The sequence below is a fragment of the Symphodus melops genome, assembly GCF_947650265.1.
Source record: "Symphodus melops genome assembly, chromosome: 16".
Classification (NCBI taxonomy): Eukaryota; Metazoa; Chordata; class Actinopteri; order Labriformes; family Labridae; genus Symphodus; species Symphodus melops.
In genome coordinates, this window is record NC_136706.1 from 1,371,328 (window position 1) to 1,392,255 (window position 20,928).

Genomic DNA, 20,928 nt, shown 5'->3' on the forward strand with positions numbered 1-20,928 from the left:
TATTAAAACTTAATTTAGTTTCATATCAGAATCTTAATCTGGTTTTCCCGTAGCTTGGAGCTGCTCTGCGTTATGATGAAAGACACAGACTGTGTGCTCGCTGACTTTGAAGGCATTGTAGTTCTGCAGAAACACAAGAACAGCTTCGCTAAATAAACATGATTGATTGAATGGGGCCTTTTGTGTCTGCTGGATCTTTATGTTTGTCTCCGTGAGTCTTTATGGCTCATTAGCAGTGTGGCAAATCTTGGAACATTTTCTGCTCAAGCCTTTCAGGGTGGCCTGCTGATGCTAGCAATCGCACCGGGCTGTCAATGCAATGAAAAGACTAATATAGCCTTCACAGTGTCGCTGGAGTTGCTGCAGACAAACGAGCTGCAACATACAGAGATGAAAAATGAAGCCAATGCAAAAGTGCAAATAACTGCTCGCACAGGAAGTCCCATTCAAAGCACACTAACATGTTTACAGCCTGAAAAGAAAACCAGTTAGGCTGAGTCAGGATTTCCAACATGGCAGCTGCAGCCTCCAGCGCCCCCTGCAGGAACAGACGAGTGACCTCCCTCAGGACAAATATTTACAGTCTATAAGGAAAACCTATGCATGCATGATGTTGTCGCTTTTCAATGTATTCAAGAAGATCACTTTTTTTTTTTTTTTTTTTTTTTTTAAATGTGTTTATTTAAAAAATACATTTTGTGTCTCAACAAACAAACACAAACAGCACCGAGATGGAACAAGCCCAGTGTGCGGCAGGCTCAGCAGGACCACCGAGGAGCCCGGTTCCTTTTCAATGCAGTCGAGGGAATGAGTAGAAAACACTAAACGATGAACGTCCTGATGAGCATCTTTTGTCTGCTGGAACAACAACGTCATCGAGTCATTAATTATCCCACATGATGCCTTTTTTTTAAAAATTATATTCTGAGTATGATTGATAAATAGAGGAGTTAAATGCCTCATTTTTTATGCTTCTTGCAGATGTCCAGATACTCCTGCACATCATCAGGGGACCCCAGGACCACAGGGACTCTCTCGTGGATGGATGTGGGCTGGATGTCCAGAACATTCATAGATCCTGTCGTGGCCAGGCCTCCCGCCTGCTCCATGATGAACGCCATCGGGTTGCATTCATACAACAGCCTCAGCTGGAAGGTAAGCAAAGGAAGCTTTATCAAAGGCCTTCTTTCATTTTTGTGTTTTTTTATGAGTGTTTCACCGTTTTATGCATCACCCACATGGAGACACATTTTTGAGACTGATCCGGCTGCACACACACACACACACACACACACACACACACACTCACCTTTCCCTTGGGACTCTTGACATTTGCAGGATATAAAAAGATTCCTCCGTACACCAAAGTACGATGAACATCAGCTACCATAGACCCAACGTACCGGCTGCCGTACGGAGCAGAACCATCCTAGAAACATGAACACGTGCGGTTGAATTATTAGCTCAGTAATAAAATATCATGTAAGTGTCGTGTTAAAAAGCACACTGCACACCGGGTTACCTGTGGGTATTTCTTCTTCTGCAGGTATTCTGTCACGTCTGGGTAAAATTGCTGCGCGTATCCTTCGTTCAAACTGTAGATTTTTCCCTTCTTCTTGATCTTCACGTCTCTGTCCACCAAGATGAACTCACCGATAGCCTGCAGAGGGACGCAATCAGGACGACATACATGGACACTGAAATAACAATAACAAAGCAGCAGGAAGCAGAAGATTCTGTATACGACAGGAAGGCATTAGTTGAACTCTGGTCTTACGGGGTCGAGCATGAAGCAGTTGACCCCCTGACCCGTGGAGAGGACCATCATGGTGGCACTGCCGTACAGAGCGTAACCTGCTGCTACGATCTGTCTTCCAGGCTGCAGAGCGTCGGCCTCCACCGGCTCGTCATCTGTGGTCTATGGAACGGTAAAAAAGGTAATCAATGTGATTCCTCACACTGACGGGTGCCGTTTCTCTTTGACTTTTTTTTTTTTTTTTTAATTCATGACCAGCATGCGTCTGCTCACCTTTTTGTAGATGGCGAAAATCGTTCCGATGGAGACGAGACAGTCGATGTTCGAGGAGCCGTCCAGTGGATCGAAGCAGACGATGTATTTACCCTGTCAGGTGAGAACAAAAAATATGATTACAGCTGTTATTAAATCTTTAAAGAAATTTTTTTTTCATATTTTTACCTTTTCTAGCTTAAAGAAAAAATCGTATTTTGTCTTATTTATTTATTTATATCCCACTGCTCATATTGAATGTCACTGTTTTGTATTGTTCACATGTAGACTGTACGGATGAAGAAGTACCCGCTTGTCTGGCTCCACGATGATGGCCTTCTCGTCTTCCTCCGACACCAGCACGCAGGAGGTGAACGAGGACTTGATCATGTTGATGACCAGGTCGTTGGACAAGACGTCCAGCTTCTTCACCTGGTCCCCCGTCACGTTGGTGCTTCCTGCGATGCCATATCTTCCAAGAGAGGAGAGAGGAGAGAGTGAGACCAAAGCCGGAGTAAAAAGTTTTCACTTCTGACGCAAAAAAAAAAAAAAGTCATGCAATGACTCTCTAAATAAAATGTCTCATTTTTCCCCCCTAACAGTTTAAAAGGCTTCATCACAGAGAAGAGTCTGAAAACATCATTATCTTCTTGACCTTTGCCCCCAGTGGATGTACACAACAAGTAAAGTTTACCTTTGGCCTGGGGTCTGACTCACCGATCCGTCTCCCAGTTAATGTACACATCAGTGACTGTGCGTCAAAACTTCAAAGTGTTTGAGGAATATTGAACAAGGTGCACGATTTGAAGAGGGAAAACGTAGCAAGACGTGCTCTGTTTGTCTGCAAAGCTTGATTTACTGCAGAGCGTGCACGCTCTCTGTGATTGCACAACTTTCTCTTTGCATTAAACCGCCTCGACCGTGCTCGAAAGAAACAAACAGAACTCGTTCAATATGTCAAAATGCACCTTAAGGCTAGTCGTGGATTCATGACTAATGCACGGGGAAAGGAGGAGAAGCCTTGCAGCGTTGTGTAAATGTTTACAGTGTAGTAATAATGGAGTTTATCCTACTCACAGGTTAGCGATCCCAGCCTTCCTGACAGCGGTTGAGATGGCTTTGACAGCCGTGCAGATGGAGTTGAGCAGCGTGGTGAGCTCTCCTGTGCCCTGGGCCTTCCTCCCCTCCTCCAGAACAAACCTGGTGAGGGTCACAACGTTGGTGTCGAAGGCTCCTCTGTCAGACATCTTGCTGTCAGGTGTGAGACCGGGACCTGATGCCGAATGAAGTCGAACAGGTGAGTGGAGTCCTGACGTTAAAAAAAAAAGTGGACTCTAGAACTGAGACAGGGGGAAGGGACGGGGGTGTGAGAGTCTTTGAACCAATCAAACGAGTCTTCTCTTCCCCTCAGGCAGGAGGGTCGGTTTGATCACCTCTGGGGCGGAGGGTTCAAAGTTCACAGATAGGGAACATTTTGTTGTGTTTTCAAGGAACACCTGATTTAATCGCCGCTCACTTTGACTTCAGATGAGCTGCTTTTTTACATCTGCACTGTAGACGTATGACTTAGTTTGAACGATGAGGTTCTTATGTCACATGTTTGTATCATAGGCAACACTTAACAGAGCACTGATATCCTGCAGTCCTGACTCGTGCAGTTATCAGAGCTGATGACTTACAACATAAGCTCAGTGTTCAAGTTAAAGACAGACGGAGAGCTGAAGTTGAACTTTGAACCACACAGGGTAGCAGACGTGATGATAGCCTTCGTCATGAGGTGATGTGTGGTGGTTAACCACAAACCGTGCACCGCTCTTTCATGTTAAAACGTGTGCAGTTTTGTTGGCTTGCATTTGAAAAACCTGCAAAATACACATGTACTGTAGATATTCTATTAACACTAATGTCCTCCTGCAAATGTGCATCACGTGTGTGTGTGTGTGTGTGTGTGTGTGTGTGTGTCTTTGTTGTAGTGCGCTTCTTGTGCACTCTGAACAACTTCATAGATGTTTTTTTAATGTCATGTCAGATAAACACAAACACATCCTCAATGGGTTAAAATAAAATGGATATTTTTTTCTGCTAAGAAGATGACTTGTCCTATTTGTCATCTGCGTATTTATATTTACATCTGTGCATTACAGGCCTACGTTTTTTTTTGGTTTTTTTCTTCTTGCCATCAGGTCAGAGATACAGGACTCTGAGCCAGAAGAGGGCACACTTTAAAAACAGTTCTGTTCCTTGATTGTTTACGTGTCCTCCTGTTGTTCATATGTTTCTACCTGTGTTACATATATATGTTTACAAACTGTGCAAGGCTGTGATGACACATTTCCTGCCAAGGGTCAATAAAGTATTGTATTTGTGTTGTTGCCTTGCTTGTCTTATTGTCAAATGCAGTTCTCCAGAGTGTCCACACGATGTCGCTGTGCAGTTTACAAGCTGATGAGAACAAATGAAGTCTGGGCATTGAATCAATTCTCATGAGCTTGCTGTCTCTGCTTGTAACTCTAAACCTGGTCCTGAATCAACTGCAGTCTTCTGAGTGCTCTGCAGAAAGAAAAAGAAAAGGCCTACATTTTTCTCTTACAAGTTCACAGACATCAACACAGCTCAACTACAGGAGAAGTACACAACTACCTTTCACCTGTAGTTTAATCCATACATATAGACATTAAGAAAGACTAAACAGCTTTACAGATTAAATCCTCCAGAAATGTGAAGAAAGATGCGTCACATGTCAACAACGAGACAGTGATCATGTCCTCTTAATGCTGTGTAATCGATTCAAAAAGGCATCATGAATATTTCACGGAGCACTTTTCATCACCTGACCATCTCCCAGGAGCACCTGCTGTGTATGTTGACAGCTCAATGCGCATGCGCAATGCGTGTCGCGTTCCTGTACGTGCGCTGGAAAACTTTTATTCTTTCCCAGATATGTCGTTGCAGAAAAAAAAATACAAACTCCAAAACAAACAAACAAACATGTAGAAGGAGGGCGTGTTATGTGAGCCCGTGAAGCCATGCTGAGACATCATGAGTGGCTGTCTGACACCTTCTCCTCCTGAACAGGTGAGCAGCATCTACCTTGAGCTAACGGAATAACTTAAATATGACTTTAAACGTGAGAAAGCAGGTTCAGGGAGTTTGCACCAGCCTTATATTACTATAGTTTAAGTTGATGTTGTATTGTCTCAGCTCGACCACAAGGCGTCAGAGTTCAGCATCACTATACTTTATTCTCCTTTATAGACCTTACAGGACGACTTGGCCTGAATCATCTCTCACTATAGATTCTTGGGAATGCATACATTTTAAAATATGTAATATAAGTACATGTGAGAGTCAAAATTAGAATCACTACTTGTTGAATGTCATTTATCAACCTTATAACTCTTGTTGACCTCTAAGGCCCTTCAAAATAAAATACAATTCTTTTTGACCCCTTTAAAACAAAGAACATTATAAACAGCTCAACCTGAGAGTGTTATTAATTATACTGATTAAAAATACAAGGAAGATGCACATTTATAACATTTCTGTAACATGCCAGTTTAGCCATCATGGCTACTTTTCAATTGTTGACCCTGGGCAGGTGAGTGACAGAACAATAAACAAGAGGTACGTTCAGCCAGTGTAAACAAGCAGGAGCTCAGAGCTCCTCTTCATCATGTGTGTGAAGTGTGTTGTTGTAAATCCACTCTGATCCTGTATTTCATCATGTCTATAAACCCCTCTATCTCAGCCCTGCTCAGAACAGGCTGTTTCTGTGTCTGTAGCTTTAAATATGTAAATGAGCAGTGTCTGACCACGCCCCCTCTCTGGAAGGGGAAGCGGCACTCCATGTCCTATTGTTTTCGGGTGTCTTTAAGATGTGATTTTAGGTGAATATGTTTCACCGTTTCTAATAACCCCCTCGACTGAACCCTATTTGAAGCAGGCTACTTTTAATAATGTGATAACCACTATTCAAATAATGCTGGTGAGACAGATCGCACATTTACATACATGGGTCATTTCTAAACAGATGACTGTAAGCATCAGCTCTGCTCACTCCACTGGCCCTCCTTCACCAAGTTACTGATAATAACTTTATTTAAATAGCACCTTTAAAAGCAGAGAGTCGAACAGGCCATGCACAGGCAGGAATAACACTCCACACATTCAGGATGAACAGAGAGTCGTCTAAAAGGTAGGAACAAAACACGAACGCCACCATGACTACCTGTGACTGATACAGAGAAAAAACATCTTTTTATTCTGTCTTGTATTTATAACAACAAACAGGAAAATGGGAGCTGGCTTTGTCGGTCATATAATAATAGTAGGCTCCAATCGCGACCAACACATCACCAAAAAAGTTAAGAGACAGGATAACATAAAGTCAAAAGATAAATTCTTTAATAAAAGCTACAACGTCCAGGAGGAAGAGGACTACAAACTAACAAAGAACAGTTAAATAAGAAGGTGACTTCATGTCTTTTCAGATCTTTCCAAAGCCAAGAAGCCCTGAAGGCAAAATAAACGTCTCCTTTAGATTTGAGCCTTGACTTTCGAGCGACCAGCAGGATGGACAGCGAGAATGTGAGATGGTCTGTTGGTTAGTGTGCGCACCGTTCACGGATGTTTGGATCCTCCGGTTGGGCAGCCCGGGTTCGGGTCCGATCTTTGAGTTGTTGTGAAGAACACTGAGGCGGCGATAGTCGCTCCCTGAAGGGTTAGGGTTCATCATCCTGTGTTTGAACTAACTTGAGTAACAGACACGACCGGGTCATGCAATCAAACCTGAAACATTGGCTTTGAGTGAAATGGGTTTTTTTTTGTGTGTCTTCAGAAGATCTGCTTTAGACATATTTTTAAATAATTCTGTTTGTGTGAGCTCCACAGTGTTCAATGAGGATCATCTTAGAAAACATAAATCTTCTATATTATTCATCAAAGATTCTCAAAAATAGTTCTTCGGGTCGCTGTGGCTGCTGAATCTGAAGTAAACTTGCCAAACTTTTGGATTGACTGCCTGAGGCTTGGCGTCATGTTCTCCGGTCCACGCTGAGATACCGGCTGTGGAGGAGAAGCTGAAAAACTCTCCCTGGTGTGCATGCGATTGTATATGTTAGAGATGTATAATTAATGAGTACAATGTTGGAGAAATGGATGCATGAATAATTACATACATTTCTTATCTGTCTTTACAGCCCACGATAAATGAGTGTTAGCTGCTTTGAAATGTTAACACTATTCTTCAGATCCTTGTGTTTGAATCTTGTTATCTTACATTCCCTGTTTTCTCCTTTGATTCCTGATGCTCTGGATCAACCTTGTTCCCCCTTATTGAGATAAAATAGTAGAGCATGTGCAATCACGGAAAATAACTCTCGATGGTAAAGATCAACTGCAGCTTCACGAAACAGTTGCGTTGTAGCCTAAAGCGGTGATTCTCATCTTATGTTTCTCAATCAGTCAGAAGAAATGTGCAGTTTGGACATCAGACCAAACAAAAAATCAAAAAAGCATGACAGAAAAAAAAGAAAAGAAACTGAATGTCGCAAACTTTGTAAAAAAATAAAAATAAAAAAAGGATTTTTCACAGAAGTTTTTGTTCCAGACAAAATTTCGAAACCAACTAAAAAATGCTTTGCAACCCATTATTGTGTCCTGTCCAGGGACCTTTTTGGTTTTTCAGTGTATGATTGCCACTACCCCTGTGACCCCCACTAACCTCATTTAATGTTATTCTAAAACAAAATGTAGCTCATTACCTGCATTACTTGCCAATTAACCCCCCTCTCTATAAAAAGGAAAATACACGTAATGTTCAAGACCCTGGCAGACTTAAAGGTTTTCTGCATTCTCTGCTTAAATAAAACTCCTCATGAGCTCTACATGCTGAGAGCAGAAGGTGCTTACCGATGAGAAAGTGATACGGCATTGCGATGTGGTGAGTCACTCTTGTGCACTGAGGCTTAGCCGGTCCCTCGCTGTACTTTTTGCAGAATGAACTATAATATGACAAGGCCCGGTATTGCATTTCCTCTCTGTAAGCAGCATTGTAAGGAAAGCTGTTATTGACTGTTGGACCCTGGCTCGGACGGAGAATGACAAGTGATGCTGAAGGACCGTGCATCTGCTGGAAAAGCTCATTTTCAGGATGTGCAGCTTCATTTACAGGTTTTTTTTTTCCTTTTTAATTCACAGACTTATTCAAAGGTCCAAATGGACGTAAAGGAATTTCTCAATAACTGATTGTTTGTGAATCATATTCATGGCTCAAGGCAGCTACATCCTGAGAAATGTGTCAGGTAACTACTTTGACCTTTCTAATAACTTTGAATCCTGTATTAACTTGAAGTGAATACGATAAAGAGTCCAGTCGTCCATATGTAATGCAAAAAAAAAAGGAATGAGTCCAGAATTTTGTTTTTTAAGGGTTTTAATTCAACTTGAAGCTCAGGAAGTACATGTTCTTATCGATTACTCGACTAACTGATCAAGAAATCTTCTGAAATAGAAGTTGATTCTGTTACTGTTGTTGTTTTTTCACCCGCTCAAATACTTGGAGAATGTCTGTGGTTTGGAGAACCTGCCAAGACTATGGTCAGGCGTTTAGAGGGAAAGTTGCAGAGTAATTATAGAGTGGGTTCAGTCTATGTGGAGAGACGTACCATTTGGGGAGAAGTGACTACTGAAAACAGACTGGTACATCCTCCGTGCCTCCTCCTCTTGTGAGACAAGCTCAGAGAGTTTATAGTCGAAAACATTTGGAGCTGACAGAAGGGAAGGCTCTAGACCTGATGAGCGTATTATACCAAGGTAAGGAAAAATCATATAAACTCTATGGACAGAAGAAATAGCATGAAGTAGCATCAAGAGACTTTTTATTAGCATGTCTTAGTTTTTCTAAATCTATGTTTTTGATCAGGCAAAGTCAGTATTGAAAATAACTTTAGACTCAATGTATTGAATGATAACATTTGCTGATTTTTATTACACCCATTAAGGGAGAAATTTGAATAAATTCCATCATAGTGCTGGATTTAAGAATCACCATCACTTTTGAATTTCTGCAAAGGTAATAGTAATAACGATAAACTTTGCCTTTACCATTGTTGGTCAAACAGGACAAAGTGCTGAAGAGGGTATTCCAAACTGCCTTGGGATCAACTACAGTTGTCCATCAGACGTGGAAGACCCAGAGTGTGCAGACAGATTCCAAAACGGCACCAACATTAAGCGTTTAAGCCTTAAGAGGAGGCCCAGGGCGGCCGTCAATAATGTGGAAAAAACACAGGGTGGCATCTCTCCGAGCCAGTGGCACTCTGCAGAGTCATTGTCATCCTCCAGCAGTGATGATACAAGAATGCTGGGGATGTCGGCGACAACCAGAGGTCGACCTCCTCTTCCTCCACCACATGGATCCTCTTTGGATTACAGACCCTCAAGGAACGAAGGACAGGGATCCTCTCAGACGCTTACTGAGTCGAAGCCTCAGCCTGCTGCGAGATCTCTTCATTTACAAAGACAAAGCCCAGTGGTAGAAAAGACCATCATGGAAACCGACAATGCCTTGGACCAGGGGCTGCCGGCCCGGTCTCCACCTCAACCATATCCTCGTCGAAGACTGGCCAGCTTTGGAGGAGTAAGCTCATCTGGATCACTTTCCCCCTTTACTGGCCTGGGTGCATATAATCTTAACAACAATGGTAACAAGCCTACTGGCACAGGAAGTGATATGCAGATCCACCTTAGCTCGTCCATGAGTGGTAGAGGTAGCACAGGATGCCTCAGGCTAAGCCCACAGAGCTCTGGTAGAAGCACCCCTGTTTCAAGTCTCGTCGGCCAAACACACCTGCAGCTTGTCCGCGACCAGATGGTGGTGGCTCTGCAGAGGCTGAAAGAGCTGGAGGAGCAGGTGAAAATCATTCCCATCCTGCAGGTCAAAATATCAGTCCTTCAGGAAGAAAAGAGGCATCTGCTCTCTCAGCTCAAGAACCTGAGTGAAAACGATGAGGACATAAGCGAAGACATCTGGAAAAAAGCATCTTGCATGGAAAGATCAGACACTGGCAACAATATGATTACGGCTGTCTCCACTGACTTCAGGGAGTTCAGGGAACTGACCAAAGAGATGCAGGCATTAGAAAAAACCATCAAGGGTGGACATTCGCAAGCATGGCATGAAAGAGGCCATAGCCCTGTCCAGGACAGCGCTATCAAGACCGATATCACTTTGTCAAAAGTAGCAATGGAAAACAAATCTGTGTACACTGATCAGGTGGAAATGAGGTCCATTGGAACAGAAGTTTCTGAAGTGAATCTTGGAATTTACACAGAACAGGAAGCAGAGTCCGACTCCCAACAACAAATAATTGGCGTTTTGCAGGGGAGGATTTGTCGCCTGGAAGCAGAGTTGGAAGAATCAGCTCTCCAGACGGAGATGAGCCGTCTGAAACTGGAGCTTCTGGCTGCAGGAGCAAGGAACAGAGTGGATAAAGCCTCGTTTGCCAGGCCATCCACTGTGAGCACAGGCACTGAGGCAAGGCCCGACACCACTAGCCAGGGAGTGGGTAATCACACGGAGCTCAAAGATGCCAGCACGGGGGAGGCAACAGATGTAAAAGATGTGGGAGTATCTTGTTGTGGGCCTTCACTAAAGAATGTTTGCATAGGACCAGATGTACCCATGAGCAATTGGGAGGTAAGGGAGCGAGTTGAGACTATGGAAAAGGGCGTTGGGATGCACGTTTTCACAAACACACAAGGAGTTGGGATGGAGATCAAATTCTGTGATGCAGAAACCAACACCGAGGTGCCAGTAGCGAATCTACGGTCTGAGAAGAGGAAGATTAAGTATCGTTCGGTGGCTTGCGGGGACTGTTCAGTCGATGTGATCGTCTGTGAGGCAAAGGAATTCGTTTCCACGGGTATTGCCACAGATAAAGTCAGGGGAGTGGATCTAGGAATCATGGCATCACCTCAGACGACTTCTCAGCGTACCAACACGTTATCCAGTTCAGTGTCTCGCTTTACCAGCACCAGACATGCCTTCAACTCGGACTCCAGCACTAATACTGTCCTGAGTACCCAAGACAAGCACACCAATACCGCTCAGACTGTCACTAGGACAGTTTCAGTTGGAAACAGGGTTAAAGATGTCCAAAGAAATCCAGAGATGCGGACAATCGGTGTAGGAACTGCAAGTCTGCCACAAGGTGCATTCAAGCAAACACCCGGAACAGTCACCAAGGTTACCCGGGACACTGGTGTTGGGTTAACGAACGTCAATGATAATTTCCTTGTTGGGATGAAAACACGGAACATGGCTTCTGGGCCATCCCATCTACCTGACCCCATCAAGACAAGGAGTATCGGTGTAGGGGAGGGGAGGATACGAGAGTTTTCAGTTTCATCAAGTAAACTTGATCAGACGTCTTCTCGGTCCAAGTGGGAACCAGAACTGAACCATTACATCGAGAAGATGCAGTGGCTCCTCAGGGAGCACGGAGAACTCCTCACAGAAGACTGCACTCCGCGCACAGATGGCATGGTGCACCAGCATTGTAGCCAAGGAAGCGCCCGTTCCAAGCTGCCCTGCATTATGAAAACTGCAGCACAAGGTGGACCAGAAATCCAGACTTCACATGCTCAGCCATCAGGTAAAACTGTAGGGAATTTCAAGCATTTCAAGGAACACTGTGAGAAAGAATTTGGGGATCCATTAACCGATAGGAAAAATGTTATTCTTGGATAATTCCTCCAAGTCCAGCAAGTGAAAAAAGTACTTTTATAAGACCTACTTTCGAAGACATCGGTGCTCGGGAAAAAAGTACAAAAAATATGTTTTGGAGGGGGGGCATTTTAATCTCACATTATGTGACAGGTTAAGAAGGTTTGCAGGTGAATAAAAAAAAAAAAAAGGAGCGTTGAAGATTTTATTTTGTTGGCTTTAAAACCATTTAAAAATGGCTTGGTTACCTCAGTGAAAAGGAGAAATTATAAACACTGAGGGTGGCAAAGTTGTCATCTCTCAACAGGAAGGTGGAGGGTTTGATTCCAGCAACTGAATCTGGATTTTCCGATGTGTCCTTGGGCAAGACACTTAACCCTGAATTCTTCCGCTGCTTCATCGGTAGCGTGTGGATACGTATGAATGGATTCTTATTTGTTACTTCTGATGGCCACTTTAGCTCACTTTAAGTAGCCAGAAGTGTAGAAAAGAAATTTACAAGCTAAAGTCCATTTGACCATTTATAAATAAATAAATATAGTATTTGATTACTATGTTTTGCATTTCACTGCACAATCATCAGGACTTAGTATCAAATCATCCAACGAATAAAGACCCCACAGATCAAGGACTTTATCGATAGCGCCACTATTCGTAAAAAAATCCTCCACTAGGTAACTTAAATGTTGAAATTAAATAACAATTATGTCATACTCTCGAACCAAGTCCTCTAATAACCTATTTTTTTTATGTCACAGTTGACAGAAGCTGTGAATCTCAACCTACAGCCGAGTCTTCCGAGTGTGACAAAGCAGACGGACGCGACGTCAAACGAATGATACAGATGTTAGAACAACAGGCCTCATCAGCTCTGCAAGGTAAACACGCCTTCGTGTCCGAACAATGGAATAATGCCTTTGTGAAAGCTGTCCAGTTCAAAAATACTTCACTTGCAGACAACACCCTATAGCCCCAGTTTAACTCGTGTGAGGTTTAGAGGAAGTGGCTGCCTTTGGCTTGGCAATTTGACTTTTGTTAGGGATACACTTGCAATGTTTGGAATGAATTTTGGTTTCGGAAGGCGTCTCGTACCACATACTGGTTTGTGGCTGAGGGTCTAAAATTGAACGGCTGTGTAGGAGGAGCTGGTGTCATGAGGAATGAACCTTTCAGATTTGGAAGTGATTGTAGGATTACTCACAGTAAGACATGCTGTCGTGTTGCAAGGAATCTGCGATAATTGATATGTAGCAACGTAAAGTACAGGATTAAAGGAGCAGTCAGTAAGATCTGTACTTAATAAAAAGATAAAGCTCTCTCCCTCTGTGATCATAAAGGAAACATGCTGTGTTGACGCCTCTCTGACAACAATGCAGCAGCCAGTATGTCCTCCTTCTAACTTTAGATTCTGCTCCTGAATGCTCTGGATTTGATTGGACCAGAGAAGGTAGGCGGGGCTTTGAAGGCCGTTTTGGACGCCCCTGGGTTTGCCAGATATGAGAGCAGTTATCAGGTGAACAGGTGTTGCAGCGATGGAAGCGGGCAGTGGAACTGCTTCAGATAGAAGTGATTGTACCCGAGCTAAAAAGCCTCTGCATGTTTCTAATAAGCTCCAGCAGCAGAAAGCTGCTCAAACTAGGATCAATGTTGGAGATGAAACATGGAGAGAGGTTAGAACGCAGAAAGCTTTACAGACCCATGCAGAGCTGGCTAAACACTGAAGCTACAGTGTCCACCACATGCAGAGCTGGCTAAACACTGAAGCTACAGTGTCCACCACATGCAGAGCTGGCTAAACACTGAAGCTACAGTGTGCACCACATGCAGAGCTGGCTAAACACTGAAGCTACAGTGTCTCTACATGCAGAGCTGGCTAAACACTGAAGCTACAGTGTCCACCACATGGCGAGGTTGAACATTAACCCCGCAGATGACACAATGCCTATTACTTAGTGTCTACTTTATTTTTGCTTTGTTCTGTTTAGATAGGTCAGCTCCTGCCGGTGTGACGCGACCCGTGAGGAAGAAGTCCAATGGAGACCAAGGCTGTAGCAGCAACAGGAAAAACATGAAGTTTATGAGGGTCACTACTGGGTAATAATCCAAATATGTGAACTAATAAAAAAAATAGTAGTTTTGACTCTATATCTTTTTTATTTTTCTGCTTGTTTACTCTTTTTCTGCCTTACAGTTTGGACCCCGTGTCATCTTATGAGCTTTCTGCCAGCGAGTGGACCAACTCTGAGGAAACTGAAAGGAGAGGAAACAGAAAATCAAAAGAAGCGTCTCAAGATGGAACGCATTCAAAGAAGGGCAAAAGTGGCTCCAGCAAGGGGTCAAAAGGATCGACCAGACTACAGATACAACAAAGGTAAGAGGAATCCCTTTTCTCACATCCACTCCTGTATACTTCCTCCTGAGTTTCTCTTTTACACATGGCACTAACAGACTCACAGCAGGAGATTTTTCCCTGTCAGATAGGAGAGATAGGAGACAAGACATGAGATGAAAAGGTGTAGTATTAACAACATATCCAAGATGGAAGAGCAGCATTGTCCTCTGACGGTTCTAGTTTAAGACTAGGCGATATGGGAGGTTTGATGACAGGCCTGCAACACCTCCTGACGGCTCCTCAACCACACTAGCTGACGTACATGCCATGATTGCACCACAATGAGAAGTGTGTGAAAAGACAAACCCTCTTAAGACTTGTTGAGGGATTGACCGGTTTAAATGTTTGTGTGCCAGTCAGAGTCAAGTCTGACAAAGTAAAAAACATTTAAATAAAAAAATAGTCAACCTGCACAAAATAATTAAGCAAGAGTCAGGAATAATTAATTAAACAACACAACAGCCACCAACACAAACAACTCAGCAATGCAATGTTTATAAGAAACCATGAATAATAATTCATAGTTGAAATGAAAGTGCGCAGCAGCGTGTATCTCAGTCTCTGTCTTTATCAAAGTTCAATCCACTCGGGAATAGAAATGTGTTCACGTTTTCCCCAAACCCAAAGTCCAGTCCAGTGCCAGGTACTCACAACACAACAACAACAAAAATCCGCTCCGGGTTTTAAGGAAATAAACTTTTAAAAAAACAAACAGCGTCTCTCGTCGCGGTGCGGCAAATAACACACAAAACAAAAACAAAAACAAAAAACACCGGGTACTCACGGTACCGAAGTAAACAGCCAGTCCGTTAGTAAGTCGGTCTTTTCTCCACTGGACCCGGCATCTCCAGACTCCGGAGCCAGCTGATCCAAGATGGAAACAGACCAATCCAAGCTGCGATTGCGCCGACGGAATTTCAGCCCCAAAGTGGAAACCCGAGACGGCTGATCGCGGACTTCAGAAAACCTTCTCCTTCTCCTCCTCCACTGTTTTTCTCCCACTCCTGTCAATGAGGACTGGCACTCATACAAAGGCCTTTCCTGCAGGACGGGTTTCAATTAAGCGGGGGAACGGTGGATTATTATCATTGGATAATGAGATGAATGTGGGTGGATGACGAGGTGTGTAGTCATGTGATTCTGACCGCGACTGACCTTTAGGGAAATATCCCAGACTTGTTTTGACTCTTTGTAGTTTCACTAATTCAGGTTTTTGAAAGGTAACAACAAATACGTTAGCACAATGCTAACTGTGTGGCCTGTTGATTAAACTGGGGGTAAAAAAATGAATCCAGGAAGGGAGTACAGCAGGGGTGTCCAAAGTGCGGCCCGGGGGCCATTTGTGGCCCTTGAGTGGATTTTTTGTGGCCCTTAACTTCAAATCGAAGAATCAGAAGATTTTGGCCCCAGGCCTCATCAGATCGCATATTTCGTTCTTTTTTTCTTTTTCATGTTGGCGAGGGAGACCTATAAAAGCCTGACTATTCTTTCTAAAAAATTAGAACACATGTATTTTGAAGAGGTCAAAATACAAAAAGTTCCTTTCAATATTTTAAAAAAACAAACAAAAAAACCCTGTGGCCCGTGAGTGATTCTAACGCGACAATTTTGGCCCGCAAGAAAAAAAGTTTGGACACCACTGGAGTACAGTAAAGTGCAGTTGTTCAGGTCCCACTGAGGCTGGCTTCACAAGACCCACAAGTCACATCCACACCCCCTATTCAAATGCAATCATGATTTTTTTTTTTTTGTCAACGCTGTTTGATAATCGACCAAAGAATGGGGGGGGAAAAACATTACTTTGGTTCTGGCTGGAAGAAGTCAGAATAAAGCCTCGGGTGAACAGATTCTACGTTTGGCATCCAACTCAATCTAAAAAATGTTCAGGAAATCCTCGAGAATTCGGTGTGAAGAAGTTCAGAAACATTTGGAGAGTCAGGTAATCAGATAAGGCACCCACCCAGCGATGTTGTTTTCTATGTGAGAGTGACATTTGAGGGTCCGTGCACAGGTGTGATCTTACTCTGCGTAACCTGCAGCATTTTCAATCCTTTCAGGTCCAAACTCAGTGAAAAGATGTTTTTCGCTTGTCAAGCCTTAAAGAAGCACCTGAGCGAGGAGACGACTCTATCCAGCACTCAACTGGTATGTTTTTGTCCACTGTATTCCTCTGAGAGCGCAGTGTGTGTGTGTGTGTGTGTGTGTGTGTGTGTGTGTGGTATGTCAGCGGGTGGGTGTGGAGAGACGGGCGAGCTCAAGTGTGTCATTTTAGAAAGAAATGACTTTGGCGTCGGAATCACGAAGCACAGGAATGATGTCGGCTCTGTAATTTTCTGTCATTTTAATTTTGTGTTCAGCTTGAAAACGATTGTCTAAGTGAGCAGAAGAGACGTCTTGTTTTCCCGATAAGTGAGGAGAGGAAGGACGTTCCTATACAAAAGGACAGTAAAGATTTGATCATGAAACCTGACGCACCAACGGAGCGCCGACTTGTATGGATTTATTAGAGTCAGATTCAATAAGCTGAATCCGTTCTAATGTTGTTTTGAGCGTTATAAAAGCGAGCTGTTGTCGTGTTTTGTCCTCGTCTCTGTCCTTTCATCCACAGTCCTATAATTACAAAATGTTCCTGTCTATTTCAAAGCAGTAGTCGAAATTGCTCGAGCAACTTGTAAGGCTTTTATTTGGTTGCATAAAAACAACATTGATGTTTTTTTTTTGTCCTCCTTGCAGCACGATTGTCTACAAATCCTGCAGCAGGATTGGTTCTCTGTGTCCAGCAACAAGTCGGCTTCTCCCGACACTGTGGAGGATTACTTGTCAACGTTTCGGGTCATTGCACCCTCGGTGTTGCAGCATGTATCCAACATGGCTGACGGCAACGGCAACACAGCTCTGCACTACAGTGTGTCTCACTCCAACTTCGCCATCGTCAAGAAACTGCTGGACGCAGGTAAAAAGGAAGACTGGCAGGACGACTACCAGTAATTCTATGTTTGCAAAAAAAAAAAGCGTGTTTATTGACTCTCAAAGCTTTTACGACAAAAACACCAAGCTTCAAGTTTCCACGAGCAAAGCCTGTGTTTTCTGCTTTGTGTGTTTCCCTGCTAGTGAGACAGATTTTGATTGGCTTTTTCAGTCGGGACTTATTCAAACACAAATTCAGTGACGCTGAAGTGCAAGCAAGCACATAAAGATAGAGAACATAAAAATCTCCTCCCCGAGTCCAGGATGAGTCATGAAATCTTTTTTGCATGTGGATGTCGCAGAAACAGTGCAGGTCGAGGAGAACAGGGCCCAACTTTTTAGTTTTTATTATTTGGGACTTGAAATGTAAAACGTGGGTTGAAAAGGGGAACAAGCAACTTTTTGATTGAGTGAAATGAAATCTCCGCTCTCGTCCACCTCACAACAGCTGTACTCAATGAATGTTTATTTCTCACACGTCGTCGTCGTAACGCTTGGTGCAGTCCGTCTGAGTGGAATTAAATAAATAAATCTAACCTCCTGAACGTCTTTCTTGCTTTTCTCTCCGCTGACTTCAGAGGTGTGTAACGTGAATCAGCAGAACAAGGCCGGTTACACGCCCATCATGCTGGCGGCTCTCGCTGCTGTGGACGGTTCAGAGGGCATGAGGGTAGTGGAGCAGCTCTTCTCTAAAGGAGACGTCAACGCGAAGGCCAGCCAGGTCAGTCTGCTCTCAGCGGGTGCTGCTGGGCCGCCGGGTTCTTTCTTTACTATTCCTCCATGTGGAGGTCAGATCTGATGTCAGAGCGTGGTGAGGATTACGCCCTGCATGCAATCCTCTCATCTTTTTGTCCATGTTCTATTTAAAGCTTCGTTTTCAATCTGTCATGACTCTACTGTGCAAAGCTTTGAGTGTTGAGGGTTTTTACCTGCATGGTTGGAGATGTTCATCCCCGTGCCTCCTTGTGCTCAGGCGGGTCAGACGGCTCTGATGCTGGCCGTGAGTCACGGCAGGATGGACATGGTGCGGGCGCTGCTGGCTCAGGGGGCGGAGGTAAACGTGCAGGACGACGAGGGCTCCACGGCGCTGATGTGCGCCAGCGAGCACGGCCACGCTGAGATCGTCAGACTCCTGCTGGCACAGCCGGACTGTGATGCCACCCTGACTGACAGTGTATGTGAGTCACCGCTGACACTCTGTGTGCGGAGTGTGTCAGACTGATTGTCCAAACTTTGACTCACGTAGAGAAGTTAGCAGCTGTCCATGAATGAGTGACCGTCACGTAATGTTTCTGAGTTTGTGTGTTGACAGGATGAAAGCACAGCCCTGTCCATCGCGCTGGAGGCGGGGCATCATGACATCGCAGTGCTCCTTTACGCACACGCTAACTTCTCCAAAGGACAGACGGGGGTACGTGTGTCAACTGATGTGCAGAGTCTGTGGTTACAGATACATAACGTACCCGTGGCGGGGGTCTGATGAATATGTTTCAGTAAATACATGCACGCACATCTCTCAGCCTTTAACGCTGTTTTTACACGTGCAAATAAAAATCCCGAACATCTCTCCAACGTGTCCGATGTGCTGCATGCTTGAAATGCAAACAGCTGAATTTGCCCAGACTCTTTTTTTCCTGCCAGCCCCCCCATACATTTTCACGTGGACGTAAAGGTGTGATCGCAGGAGATTACATGTCAGAGTGACAGTCGGGGTCATGGCGTTTTGAATCGCCATCTGGTGCCGTCTTTACGCGCCTCATGAAGCTGTCCCTTCTGCTCACCTGTTCGTTTGTTCTTGGAAAAAAGTCAGAGAGCCTTTACATGAAGGCGGCCTCTTTAGTCATAGTTTGAACTGCAAATGTCACAGTCTGTCTTTTTTTTATAATATTTATAATAAATCAATATTTGAAATTATTTTGCGGGCCGCGTCGAGCGAGGAGAGGGGGATTTATAAGACAGGCAGACTCACAAAATATTTTTAAAAAAGGGAAGAGAAGCTGAGTCCACATCAGAGAACAACACAGATAAGAAGTCAGCTACTTTACGTTCAGTGTGTCTTATTTTGAATTATGCAGATACAGCCTGGACACTCTCCATATGGAAGACTGTTTGTTAACTGTGTCTTCTGTGTGTGTGTGTGTGTGTGTGTGTGTGTGTGTGTCTACAGGCAGCTGCCCGTCACAGGTCTCTGTCTGCGTCTGGTGGGAGGAATCACTCTGAATGAGCCTCAACGCCTTCAGGGATTTTATTCATGAGGTGGCTGAATATCAAAGCCTAAATGAAAGAAGGAAGAATTTCAAAAAGGAACACATTTCAGAGATTTAGCTGGACGACGACTTATTCACATGGCAGCCATTTAAGAGGAGCGTCTGCATAACATTACATAAAGTGTGCATGTCACACTATCTTCATTTTCTTTGTTCTAAGGAGTTGTATCCTGCACGATCGCTTCTCATCACAATAGGATCATATAACCACAGATCATTGGTCCTTAAAAGCTTGTAATAGTCAAAAATATTTTGTTGATTCAGTTTTGATGTGGTTTATATTTCAAACTTGTTTTTGTTGTTGTTTTTTCATTTGTAGTTAACTCTCGTTTACAGAATAAAAGACAATTTTAACATTTTTGAAAACACGTCTCTTCTTTCTGGCTGGTTCGATGAGAAAACTGAATACATTCAAGTGAACGTTTTAAAGGAGCAGTATATAACTCCGCCCCCTAGTGTTTAAAATGAGTACTGCAGTGTACACTCTAATCATCACAGAGAGCTGTCTGGCTCCGCCCCCTCCTCTCACACAGGTCAGCATGTGGTGGACACTGTAGCTTCAGTGTTTAGCCAGCTCTGCATGTGGTGGACACTGTAGCTTCAGTGTTTAGCCAGCTCTGCATGGGTCTGTAAAGCTTTCTGCGTTCTAACCTCTCTCCATGTTTCAAAAGCATCTCCAACATTGATCTGGTTTCTGCTTGGATCAATATTGGAGATACAGCAGGTTTCTGCTGCTGGAGCTTATTAGAAACATGCAGAGGCTTTTTAGCTCGGGTACAATCACTTCTATCTGAACCAGTTCTTCATTCTACCTGTAGTCAAAGTGCTGCCTCTCAGCAAGAATAGAAAGCTTTTATATATTTAAAAAAAAAGCCCCACACATACACAATGATGTATGAATTATGTTGTCATTCTTCACAGCGGCCTGCCGTCGTCGCCACATCCCTCCTCCCCTCGCTGTGTGTATCTGCGTCCCATCACTGAGAGTGCACTCTGAGTCATTTCCAAGCAACGGCAGTAAAACACAATGATACACAAGGTCCGCCGTCAGAATTTGCTGTTGCCATGGTAACAGTCGGCGATTATTTTTTTAAAGGAAACAAAATACTGGAATGATCTCTCCTCTTCATCGTGGGTAAGCTGATCCAGTCACTTCAGAGCGTCACCGTGTACCTTTTGACTTCTCTGACAACAAAGCAGCAGCCAGTATGTCCTCCTTCTAACTTTAGATTCTGCTCCTGAATGCTCTGGATTTGTTTGGACCAGAGAAGGTAGGCGGGGCTTTGAAGGCCGTTTTGGACGCCCCTGGGTTTGCCAGATATGAGAGCAGTTATCAGGTGAACAGGTGTTGCAGCGATGGAAGCGGGCAGTGGAACTGCTTCAGATAGAAGTGATTGTACCCGAGCTAAAAAGCCTCTGCATGTTCCTAATAAGCTCCAGCAGCAGAAAGCTGCTCAGACTAGGATCAATGTTGGAGATGCTTTTGAAACATGGAGAGAGGTTAGAACGCAGAAAGCTTTGCAGACCCATGCAGAGCTGGCTAAACACTGAAGCTACAGTGTCCACC

The 20,928-nt window shown here is 43.9% G+C and overlaps 2 protein-coding genes across 2 annotated transcripts; one reads left to right on the forward strand and one right to left on the reverse strand.

Annotated features, from left to right (window-relative positions):
- Positions 1 to 677: 677 nt before the first annotated feature.
- Positions 678 to 3,310, reverse strand: fbp1b (fructose-1,6-bisphosphatase 1b). Its single transcript, XM_079364784.1, has 8 exons — positions 3,086 to 3,310; positions 2,318 to 2,480; positions 2,030 to 2,122; positions 1,778 to 1,918; positions 1,523 to 1,660; positions 1,310 to 1,429; positions 959 to 1,148; positions 678 to 836 (listed from the first exon to the last, which is right to left on the reverse strand). The coding sequence occupies exons 1-7, from the start codon at positions 3,253 to 3,255 to the stop codon at positions 960 to 962; spliced, it is 1,014 nt and encodes a 337-aa protein (XP_079220910.1). The 5' UTR covers positions 3,256 to 3,310; the 3' UTR covers positions 678 to 836; position 959.
- A 1,493-nt stretch (positions 3,311 to 4,803) lies between these two features.
- Positions 4,804 to 19,515, forward strand: LOC306836592 (KN motif and ankyrin repeat domain-containing protein 1-like). The gene is made up of 11 exons (XM_079363766.1): positions 4,804 to 8,310; positions 9,130 to 11,757; positions 12,449 to 12,613; positions 13,721 to 13,829; positions 13,927 to 14,106; positions 16,185 to 16,272; positions 16,861 to 17,080; positions 17,673 to 17,815; positions 18,068 to 18,268; positions 18,407 to 18,505; positions 19,262 to 19,515. Exons 1-11 carry the CDS (start codon positions 8,274 to 8,276, stop codon positions 19,316 to 19,318), a joined length of 3,927 nt encoding a protein of 1,308 aa, XP_079219892.1. The 5' UTR covers positions 4,804 to 8,273; the 3' UTR covers positions 19,319 to 19,515.
- The last annotated feature ends 1,413 nt before the right edge of the window (positions 19,516 to 20,928 follow it).